The 11902-nt window shown below is 35.6% G+C and overlaps 2 protein-coding genes across 2 annotated transcripts; both read right to left on the bottom strand.

Annotated features, from left to right (window-relative positions):
- Positions 1-2964: 2964 nt before the first annotated feature.
- On the bottom strand, positions 2965-8090 carry LOC129753360 (uncharacterized protein K02A2.6-like). The gene is made up of 6 exons (XM_055749182.1): positions 7560-8090; positions 6245-7187; positions 5481-6182; positions 5094-5361; positions 3729-4346; positions 2965-3263 (listed from the first exon to the last, which is right to left on the bottom strand). The coding sequence occupies exons 2-6, from the start codon at positions 7175-7177 to the stop codon at positions 2965-2967; spliced, it is 2820 nt and encodes a 939-aa protein (XP_055605157.1). The 5' UTR covers positions 7178-7187; positions 7560-8090.
- Positions 8091-8270: 180 nt separating this feature from the next.
- LOC129755836 (protein TAPT1 homolog) lies at positions 8271-11103 on the bottom strand. Its single transcript, XM_055752521.1, has 2 exons — positions 10724-11103; positions 8271-10258 (listed from the first exon to the last, which is right to left on the bottom strand). Exons 1-2 carry the CDS (start codon positions 10935-10937, stop codon positions 8499-8501), a joined length of 1974 nt encoding a protein of 657 aa, XP_055608496.1. The 5' UTR covers positions 10938-11103; the 3' UTR covers positions 8271-8498.
- Between the last annotated feature and the right edge of the window lie 799 nt (positions 11104-11902).

The raw sequence follows: 11902 nt of genomic DNA on the forward strand, positions 1-11902 counted from the left end.
TAAGAAAACCACTTTGCACCCCAGTAAAAAAAGTACTAGCTGCGATAGAAATTGATTACATGTTCGAATTATACCTGTTTCTAAAACCTAATTCATTTTATTTTCATATTTCTCTATCTATTTCCTGTCCTCTATAACAAGTGACGATCTAGACCTAAGCAAACAATTGTAAACATACAAAACGAGTTTGGCTCCTTAAAGCCTCAAGGTTTTCCTGTTTCAAATATCAAAATTACAAAAAAATATATATACAGACCTCGTTCGATTTTGGCAACATGCCCGTACATTTTTTGTTGCCAAAATCGAATGTTGCCAAAATCGAACGGTTTTTTTTTTCTTATCTTGTTTTTTTAGTTATTTTTAAAAATAACTATGATTATTATCAAAAACGTTGTTTTCAGTAAATTTTCGACCATTTGTAGTAATTTTTAATTTTTTTCATCATGTGTTTGATGCATTTTGCACTTTTCTTATTTTGTTTATAATATTTGTTTTCTTCTGTCATATTTGCTGTTTTTGTCATTCTTCATCATTTTTCAGTTGTTTTTTGTCATATTCAGCCTTTTATTTGAATTTGTTTTTTAACTGTTTGAATTTTTCATCTTTTTGCCATTCTTGAGTACTTTATAAAATTTTAAAAAATATTTTGGTTTCATTGTTGAATTTTGTCACCATTTTAGAGCATAAAAACGTATTTATGATGTTTGTCTGAATTAAATTGGTCCTGTTATAACCAAAACTAAAAGGTAATGTTGTTTTTAAAAACCGTTCGATTTTGGCACATGTGCCAAAATCGGATGTTGCCAAAATCGAATGTTGCCAAAAACGAACGGGGTCTGCATGTATATAAAATGAAAAAAGAAAAAAAATTATCAGACATCCGACAACTGTTAAAACAGGTCTTGAATAAATGGTTGTAAAACTTACCTAATAACAATTCTGACAACGATTTTAAAATTGGCTAAGAATACTCTTTTCAAATACAGAAATATTAAAAAAAAAACATTAAAGCCACAAAATTAACATAAGTAAAAGAAATGTGTCAAAAATGACAAAAACTATAGAAATTACGGAAATGTGAAATAAGATACAAATATACAAAAATTGTAAAAATGAAAAAATAATTAGAACGAAATTACATGTAAACGAAATTACAAGTCAATTTAACATTCTGCATTAAAAGTTTGAAAAAAGAGTACACGTATTGTTTTAATGGCCATCGTCCCCGTTTGCCCCGGTGTACCTTATGACAAAAATCCCACAATCGGTATATATATATATGTAAATAATCAAAATAAAAAAAATATCAATAATGAAAATTATAAACGTAGGGGAGATGGGGCATAATGGCCACCTTAAGGAAAATGCTTATTTAACCCTAGAGAACAGCTGTAATATGTGATTTACATCATTGTTTCGTGTTCAGACACACAAATAGTCTATAACCTAATTGGATGAAACTTGAAAAAGTAGATAAAAACGTTTAAAAATGCATTTTAAAAAATTTTGCCGAAAGCTGAAAACCAGTAAAACTGTAGAGGCATAATGAGAAACCCATCGAGGCAGTATGAGCACCGTTAATGAAGGCATAATGAGCGTTTTCTGCCGGGGATTCTAGCAGCGAGTTCGAATCGATTAAGTCAACTGACTAATAGAGCTACAGCTTAACTTGTAACGCCTGACGATTTGGCCTATTGGTAAGATGTCGGAGAGGTAATCAGTAGGCTCGAGTTCGATTCCTGGTTGAGTTGATTTTTTTTTCATTTATCATTCATGATCATGATTGCACTAAATGGTGAGGCGTAGATTCATCAAACAAAGCAATAACAAAATAATCTAGGTCTGTTTGTAGAATTCAAAGAATTAACACATGCTCATACATTATGTTTCTGGTGTTTTGTTTGACGGATGTCAAACATCAAATCTAAATCTTCGTTAATCTAAAAATTTGCAAAATATACATAAAAAAAATACAAGAAATAGCAGAAATTACCAAAATGACAAATATTACAAGAAATATCAAAATTAAACAATAATGACAAAAATAACCAACTTTATAAAAATGAAAACAAAAAAATTTAGCAAAAATTACAAAACGATGAAATAACAAAAATACCGAAAAAAAAATCAAAAATGGCAAGAATGGCTAATATAACAAAAATGACAATAATAAAAGAGTGAAAAACAAAACAAAACCTACAAAAGTGACAAAAACTATGAAAATTTACTAAACTACCTATCTAACAAACAAAATTTGCACAATACATCAAATCATTAAAATTTACGAAAATACAAAATTTACAAATTATAAATATATTACAAAATTTTCAAATTTTCACAATTTTCCAAATTTTCCAATTTACAAAATTGACAAAATTTACAAAATTTTAAAAATTTACAAAATTTACGAAATTTTCACAATTTACAAAAATAACAAAATGAACAAGATTTTGAAAATTAGGTTTAAAAAATCACAGAAATAACAAAAATTAAAAGCTACATTCTAGAAAAATGTCCAAAATGGCAACAATAATGAAAATTATAAAAAGACTACGAAAATTACCAAAAAATCAAAAATTCCAAAAATAACAACAAGTAAAAACGAGTTTTTCAGTTTTGACCTTTTTTATTATTTTTTTTATAGCTTTTAGATATTATAAGTCGCGAATGACATAAAGATGTTAAAGCGACGATAATCGAAACAAAAAAAATGACACACACACACACATATTTGTGATAGATTCCTATTTGTCATTTTAGTAATGAGTGTGGTAACTTGCCCTCAATTTCCGGATGAAGAAAACACAACTTTACTTGTCAGCTGTATAATGTAATCTATATTTTCCTCAAACCTCTTCTCAAAACCTACTTAGATACTATTAATAATTTAAGATAGCACATCTCGTTTTTTGTATAATTTTTAAAATTGAATAGATTTTTTTTAAAATTATGATACAATTACATTTACAAAACGAAATCATTAAATCTTTGAGGTAATCTTCTAGTTCGTTGATTATTAGTTACTTGTTCGTCTTCAAAACCACGGAAAATGTCTTCGGCTTCAATTGATGAGTTATTGGGATCTGTTGAATTTGCAGGTTGTTGGAATACAGGAATATCAGAACTGTTAGTTGAATCTTCTCTAGAATTTCTCTCGTCCAAAGACGCATCTGGTTGCGAATCTTGTCTTATTTTTTTGAAGTGTGCGATATTTCTCTCAATTGTTCGGCCTGTCTCTGGATCTTCCACTGTCGCTCTAGGTCCTGTTCGATCAACGACTTTATATTTAGTTTTGTTGAAAGTAGTTGCAAGCTTGTTGGATGGTAGAAGATTTTCCATCAATACAGTATCACCTGTTTCGATATTGGACTCCTGCGCATGTCTTCTACGATCCTCTCTTTCTTTTCCTTTTTGTTTATTTATTCGATCAAGATCACGAAAATCAGATGATTGCGGCGTCGTTTCAATATCTTCGATTGACGGTAACTTTGAACGTATAGTACGTCCTAGGCATAATTCTGTTGGAGTTTTCCCAGTCGTAGAATGAGGTGTTGTATAATACATTATCAAATATTCGTTCAAATCTTCCTTCCAGTCACGGTTTAATGCATTACTTATTTGAAGTCTTTTTAAAAGAGACCTATTTTGCCGTTCTACTAGGCCATTCTCCTGTGGCCAATATGGTGCTGTATGATTCAGAACCACGCCATGAACTTTACAAAACTCACCGAATTCTTTGCCAACAAACTGTTTGGCGTTGTCAAGTGTAATAGTTCGAGGATAACCCAATCTAGTAAATATTTTTGTGAGTCTTTCAACAGTGTCCCGAGCACTGATTCTTGCCATGATTTCAACTTCTTTGTATCTGCTGAAGTAATCCACAATAACAAGCAAATACTCTCCTGATGGAAGTGGCCCCAAAAAGTCAATTGCAACATCAACCCACGGTTTTGTGGGTAGCTCCCGTCTACTCATCGGTATTGGTTTGCTTGGTAATCCAATAAGTTGGCAACCTTCACATTTTGAAACATGCTCTTTAGCTTCACGGTCCATAGACGGCCACCAAGCTCGATCCCGTAATCGTCTTTTCATGATCGATTCTCCCGGATGACCTTCATGAGCTAATTGAAGCATACGTGAACGTAATTCTTGGGGTACAACTAATTTATTTCCTCTCACAATCGTATCATCAATCAAGCCCAACTCATTTCGAAAAGGCTCGTACAATTTTACCAATGGATTATTCCAGTTTCCACTTATAAGTGAATCTTTGAGTGCTTTCAGTTCAGGATCCCTTTTAGAAGCAGTCTCAATTTCTGTAACATCAACTGCTACTGATTCTTGAACTGCAAGGACTAAAAAGTGGTTATCTGTTTCAAATTCGACAGGTTCTTCCAATGATACTAGCCGGGACAAAGAGTCCGCAATGTTGCCGGTTCCTTTCCGATATTTAACAGTAAATTTAAAAGATTGGAGTCTTAACACCCACCGTTCTATCCGAGCGCATGGAGTAGAAGTCGGAGAGAATATAATTTCTAACGGTTTGTGATCTGTTTCTAATTCGAATTCTCTACCAATCAAATATATAGCAAATCTCTCGACTGCCCATACCAAAGCCAGCGCCTCTTTTTCTGTCTGGCAATATCGTTTTTCTGTGGTCGTAAGGCTTTTACTCGCGTAGCTTATTATCTGAGGATCAGCATCAGATTTTCCTTCAAATTGAATTAAAACTGCTCCTAGGGCAACCGGAGAGGCATCTGCAACGACCCGAGTTCTCAGAGAATTGTTGAAGAACGAAAGGGTTTCAACATTAGCTATCATTCTTTTTAAAAGATCAAAACTTTTCTGATGCTTGTTTTCCCATTTGAACCTATTGTCTTTGCAAATAAGTTGACGTAATGGTTCAGTTATTGTAGCAAGGTCTGGAATAAATTTTCCTACGTAAGTAACCAAACCGAGGAAACTTCTGACTTCTTCAGGAGTTTTTGGTTCACGAAATTTTTGAAGAGATTCAATTTTGCTCACAGTGGGCTTGATGCCTTCCGATGAAATCTGATGACCAAGGAATTCAAGTTGCTTGACTTTAAAAATACATTTGTCCTTATTCAACAGAATGTTCCTGGTTTCCAAAACCTTAAGAACTTTTTTCAATGCCAAATCATGTTCTTCCTCACTATCTCCCGAGACAATTATGTCGTCCAAGTAATTGACAACATTGTTGCAATCAACCAAAATATGTTCTAAAATCTTTTGAAACATTTCAGGAGCGCAAGAAATTCCAAACATCAAACGTTTGTAACGGAACAATCCTTTGTGACAAATGAAGGTTGTTATATAACGGGATGATTCCTCTAACTCAATCTAGAGGAACAGAAATCAAATAAATTCGTTTAGGAGCATTATTTAACTAAACATTTGAAACTTTTTTTAAAAATTGGAATGTCTACTAATTACATTTATTTTTATTTTAGATTGCTTACCTGATGAAAAGCATCTTTAATATCTAATCGGCTAAAGTATCGAGATGATTTGAAAAGTGGCAAGATGTCCTCGAATGTAGGCATCATATGATGCTCTCTCAAGATGGCCTGATTAGCTCGTCGCATATCTACGCAAAGGCGCAAATCACCGTTATCTTTTACAATAGTTACCAGTGGTGAAACCCAAGGTGATGGTCCTGATACAGGTTCGATTATATCGGTTGTCAGAAGTTGCTCTAATTTCTCTTCAATCCGACTAAGTAAAGCGATTGGAGGACGACGTACACGTTGTACAACTGGAGGAATATTTACATTTACTGGAATCCTAACTTGAACGTTCTTAATTTTTGGAAATGGTCGTTTTAACTCCGGTGCCACTGCGTTGATAGAGTTTTCCAAATTGGCCAATCCGAGTTTCAACACTCCCAGGCGAATCGCTGTTTCCTTTCCTAGCAGTGACTGTAATCCACCTTCCACAACATAAAACATAGCTGTTGTTTTGCAATTATTCGTACCAGATTCTACTGAAATTATTGCTTCAAACACATGTATAATTTTTAGAGGTTTGGCTTCGCGTCCGTACCCTCGCAGTGTAGTATTGGGAACATATCGTGGAATCCAACTTTTAACATCTTGTCTTCTCATATACTCCCAGGTAGTATCGTCAATTATGTTTTTTGAACTACCAGAGTCGATCAAAACCTGGAAAAAGTGGTTGTAGAATATTTCCCTTCAACTAAAATTAGAATGAAGTAAATCAAAACCTGGACTAAAACTCCGCCAATTTTCGTCCATAAAAACTCGTCACCGTCACCGATGTTGAAGATAAAACTATCTGGTTCAGTGTGACCATTTTCTTTCGACACAATAGCGCGTACATTTCCATACCTATATTTCTTAGCAGGATGATGCGCGGCTGGACTTCCGTAACGTCGTTTGGTATTCAATCTCGATTGACATACTTTCGCATAATGACCCAATTTGTGACACTTCTCACATTTTTCTTTACGAGCTGGACATTCAAGGTCGGTTGCAAAATGACCCGATAACCCACAGCGATAACATAGCTTAAGATTTTGTTTAAGTGGATTATTAAGTCTGTTGATACGATCAGAAGAAGTTTCCGTGATTGCTTTTGCCTGCTGTTTTATGGATTCAAATGAGTTGACCATTCTTGTAAGCTGTGGTAGAGTAAGCTTTTCCTGTTGTAATAGTTTCTCCTTTAATTCCGTCGGTGCAAAGTAGATAACTTTATCGATTATTCTTAGTTCCCGGCTTTCTGCATTCGAATTTCCAAAATCGCAACGTTTTGCCTGTTCTGAGCAACGCATAAGAAATTTAGATAAAGTTTCTGCTGAACCATCCTGAACAGTTGTAGGAGATAACTTGCAAAACTCGTTCCGTTCGAAACTCTCATGCTGTTTTGGGGAAAAGTATTGATCCAATTTTTCGATAGCTAATTTGTACGGGTCGACATTCGATTCGTTCTCTACATCAGCTCCTTCAATGGAATAAAACAAATCTTGCAACTCTAAACCCCCTTTCGCCAAGAGAATGTTTTTTAGTTTGGTTGTATTTTTCTCCTCACTTGCCGCAATAATCACTTCGAAGTTTCTCTTCCATCTTATCCATTCTTTCCGGATTAGTGTTTCTGGAAGATGGCCGAATTTAAACGGGTTTATGTTCCATCCTTCCATTTTCTTCGTTCTGAAAGAAAAATGTATCATGGTAACAGTTGCCAACCAAACATGTTGTTATTTTTCACTAACAACTTCTGAAATTTTGGCTACAGGTTTTAGTTATTTAAATAATTCAGGCTTTTACGCCATTTCCTTGCAAAGCAGCGGATTATTCTGCATAAAGCAGTGGATCTTTGAATCAGGCTATTACGCCAATCAGGTTCTTACACCAACCAGGCTCTAACGCCTATCAGGCTCTTACGCCAATCAGGTTCTTACACCAACCAGGCTCTTACGCCTATCAGGCTCTTACGCCAATCAGGCTCTTACGCCAATCTCTGCTAATAGCAGACTTTTTCGTTTTCTTTTTTTTTATATTTTAGAAAAACTTATTTCTTACCAGTTTCCGGATTTTCCGGTTTATCCTCGTCGCCAGATGTGGTAACTTGCCCTCAATTTCCGGATGAAGAAAACACAACTTTACTTGTCAGCTGTATAATGTAATCTATATTTTCCTCAAACCTCTTCTCAAAACCTACTTAGATACTATTAATAATTTAAGATAGCACAATGAGTGCATATTTGTACTTTTTTTACATGTTTTTGGTCATTTATGTCTGTTTTGTTATTTTTGTCATTGTTCTAATTTTCATGGTCACTTTAATAATTCATTTTTATTATTTTTTTTAATTTTTCGTCATTTTAAAAATTGTCTTTATTGTTTTTCCTTTTTTTTCATTTTGGCATTTTATTTGGCTTTTTTCAAGTTATTTTATCTTGTTTGTCATAATTTTATCATTTTTTTTAATTTATTGCCGTTTCGGAGACCACGCTTGTTTGAAAAAATAAGACCATTATTTAAAAGAATATCAATCTTAAGATGCACTACACATTAAAAGAGGTAGGTAACTTAACTTTAAAGGCACTTCATAAAGACCGATTAAGCTAAAATTTTTATTTTGAAATAGAATTCATATGTGCTCCTAGTAGGTACCTAACTTGATATTTTACTATGAAACAAAAAAAAAGTAACTTTCTTTCACATCCTTTTCCTTATAAAAAATAAACCATCGATTAAGTAGCTGATCAATAATTTATTTATGTACAAAAAACGGTACTTTAAAAATAATATGCCTTCCTAATATTAGTAGTCTTCCGATCAAATTCACAATTGTTTTTTTTTTCAATCAACTATCTCCTAGAGCTTCTTAAAACCAACCAACACAAAGCGCTTGTTATAGACTTTAGTAAGTATTCAAAGCTTAACACAAAAAAAAAACAAACAGTTCCAGCCTTTGGTGCAGCATGTGTACAATACCTATCGATAGCAACCGGTAGCTCAACTTCCACTCCGCTCCGATGTGTCCAGCTGAATCGAGGGCTCCGATTCGGATCGCTTGTGCGTTCGATGGTGTAACCCCTGGAGGGACGAGAAGCTATCTCCATCGCTGGCTGGTGAAGTGCTATGATCCCCACGTACTGGACTGGAAGCCGATTCTTGTTGTAGGTCCGGGAAACTTCGAGCTAGGTTTTCCTCTTGGCCTGTGCCAGCTTCTTCGTCGGTTTTGCCGCTTGGCGTTAGATTGAGAACTTTGTCGTTGAGTTTGACGTCATCCAGATCGACGTCACTGTTGGAGAAGAGTGCAGTTGCCCCAAGGGTGGACGGTTCCCGCATGACGCTGTCTAGCTGTTGTTCGGGTATTTTTATTTGGGGTACTGTGGTGGGGACACATTCGACAGTTTGAGACCGCTGGATGGAAGTCAGATGGTGGATTGGGGAAGTGGCTATGTCGGAAGTGGTTTTCGGGTTCCGTGGGATTTGTATCGGGGTTGAGGTGGCCGGGCCACTTTGCTGCTGCTGTTGTTGCAGAAGGATTTTTTCGTCCTGATGCTTTTTCATTAGATCGCAGGCTTTGCCGAGGGTGCAGATAGTGTTCAGAACTCGACAGGAAAGCAGCACTATGTATGCAATGATAAATATGATGATTGAAGCGGCATTATCAAACGAGAGAGCATGGTAGAGGGCTTTGACTAAGACAACTCCCAGAGGTATTGGGATGAAACCCATTCGTCGAGCTACAAGATCTGAATGGTCTGAGAAGGCATGCTTTTGGCGGGTTTGAGTCATGTCGTAGGCTAGACTGGTAGTATACTCTCGATAAACATCGACTGGAATCTCGTTGAATCGGGTGATGAAAGCGTGCTTGATCCAATCCACAAACAGCTCTGTCAACATGACGTACATACAGTCAGGAATCATAACGAAAAATTGGTCAGCCTTCCAACTGAATTCCTTCATAGTTTGAATCAAAACTATTAACATCAAAATTGTCAAATGGAAACGCTCTCTCACGTCGCTACAACTTAGCTGGAATAGGTTATTCTTGTCGAATTTCTTAAATACGCTTCCCTTCAACTCAACAAAATTGTTGGACATCATAATCGTGAGAAGCCCTTTGTTATTGGAATTGATGGCCACATTCAGAGAGGTTGCCTGAAACATCACCAAAGCACTGTGGATCGTCACGTAGATTATGGCGAAGATGAAATGCGGGATCGTTCCCAAATGCTGCTTCTTACTGTCCTTCGGTTCTGTTGCTGTCCAGAACAGGGCATCGATAATATCCTGACCAAATGCGGACAGCAACCTATCGCCTACCTCCAACATATTGTAGAATATGTACAGTTTAATAATAGACTGACTTTTGATCAAATGGTACAACATATTCGTGTCCACATAAAACATAGCCCAACTGCAGATGATCCAGATGGTTCCCTTGAGAAGGTCACAGATTTCAGCAGGTGCCAACAGTCGCTGCCGAGGTCTTCGGAAACCCAGACACCGAGCCAACGGTCTGGTTATCAAAGCCCACAGGGCCAGTATGAATCTTATCGGCAGAAACGTGTACAAATACAGAAACGAATCCGCACACTGCAGCACTCCGTAGGCCATAAAGCTCTCCAGCTCCCGAGGGATTTTCATGAAAGAATATATTTTCTCCCGTCGAGCTGAGTATCGTTCCTCGTCGTGCTCCAGCACATAACCACGTGTCAATTCGATTCGCAAGAAATCATAGAGGCTGTTCTTCTCGGGAGGATCTGTGAAAGTTATAGAAACAGTCAAATGAAATACTTGGTTTAATTTATCTTAGCTAAATTCTGAATTGGAGTTAGGCATAGGCATTTTTTACTAATTTAAATTCGAGAAGGGATAAATAAGTTGCTTTTTTTTTATTATTTAAAAGATATTGTTTAATAAAATATTTACAGCTATAATGAAAAAATACTTATTTACGATACAATTGTTGTATTAAATATATATGAAATAACCTTACAAAAAATAAAATATGAGATTCAAGTTAAATTTGTTCAAAACCTTTTTTTTTCTTTGAAAAGAAGTTTTGAAAATTGAAATTGAAGAAAAGTTAATAAATTACTATTTTTGCTCTCGACCTTTCGAATACCTAGTCGAGTGCAAGAAAAAACCAAAACAAACCAACATTAGAATCCATCTCTACTTGGAACGAAGAAACTCCGTACCCCGGAGAATCATCCCAAACTAACCTTTTCCGTCTCCGGCGCCTTGGGATCCACCAATTTCTCCATTTCGGGATCCGGTTACCGAGGATCGAATCCGGAGATCGTCATCCTGGGACAGATCCTCCACCCGGTTCCCATCCATCGTGGCGAATCCGTACTGCTGTGCCAAGTCACCACGGAAGCGCAGTTTTTTCTGCGTCAATCCGAAGCTGCTGTCCTCATCGCGCTTTCGATTCATTTTCGATCTGATTTTGCCAAAGGCATATTCGGCACTTCAACGGTTAGGTTAAGGGTACAAATACGTCCAGAATTTCACGACCGGAACCAGTTTTCTTTCGGGGAACGGGCACAACTTGCAAAAATTTCAAAACGAACAAAACTGCAGAATCTGATGCGGTTGAGAGATTTCGTATTTCGCCAACCCAAAAAAATGTGACATTTATTTATTAGGGGTGCCAAAAATATTAATAAAAATGTAAAGATTCTGATTAAATAATTCGGATTAGTTTAAAAAAGTTATTAGATTTCATGATTAATTCTTGAATAAAATTTTACTCTGAACACTAAAAAAAAAAGTTTACTGGAATCGTGCTATCTGTAGAGAAGATAGGTAAATAATAATAAATATAACTTCGAAAGTAAGAACATAGATTAAGATTAGTAAATATTTGGAACGTAATATTACAGTGTAAATCATTCACGCAGCCGGAGACGCGAGAGAGATAAATTTCTCATTGAGAACTTAAGAAGTTCATCCATGAACGTATAGGAAATGGCGTCGTTAATCGACTCGTCTAGTCAGTTGGTAAAAGGTTGTATTGATGCACAGACGTTCTTGACTGTAGTTGATATGAGAGAATACGGAAAGGAACAAGTTTGAAAAAAGAAAATGGCTGCTTGACAGACTGGCTTGGCTTGGCCGGTTTATGAAAAATTGTGATCGGTTACGACACTATCATTCATCTTTCAAATCAATAAATGCCTATATTCAAAGTTTTTTACTTAAGTTTCAATCGAAGTTTCGTCATTTAGAAGAGGGTGCATTTTTATTTTTGCCGGTTATTATATAAGTATATTTGGAAGAGATTGTTTATCTGAGAGAATTAACATCATCATCAGAATAGTTATGCTTCCAAACAAAACATCAATGTATATTGTTGTCATCGTTCGCCAATTTATTCATTTAACTTTTATGTTAAAATA

The sequence above is a fragment of the Uranotaenia lowii genome, chromosome 3 (genome assembly GCF_029784155.1).
Source record: "Uranotaenia lowii strain MFRU-FL chromosome 3, ASM2978415v1, whole genome shotgun sequence".
NCBI classification, from domain to species: Eukaryota; Metazoa; Arthropoda; class Insecta; order Diptera; family Culicidae; genus Uranotaenia; species Uranotaenia lowii.

Coding starts and splice junctions, on each gene's coding strand:
- LOC129753360 (XM_055749182.1), bottom strand. CDS start 7,177: ATGGAAGGATGGAACATAAACCCGTTTAAATTCGGCCATCTTCCAGAA. Junction 5,362..5,480: donor TTAAAGATGCTTTTCATCAG/GTAAGCAATCTA, acceptor CTGTTCCTCTAG/ATTGAGTTAGAGGAATCATC. Junction 3,264..3,728: donor GTTTGTTGGCAAAGAATTCG/GTGAGTTTTGTA, acceptor TTGATCGAACAG/GACCTAGAGCGACAGTGGAA.
- LOC129755836 (XM_055752521.1), bottom strand. CDS start 10,937: ATGAATCGAAAGCGCGATGAGGACAGCAGCTTCGGATTGACGCAGAAA. Junction 10,259..10,723: donor AGGCGCCGGAGACGGAAAAG/GTTAGTTTGGGA, acceptor TAACTTTCACAG/ATCCTCCCGAGAAGAACAGC.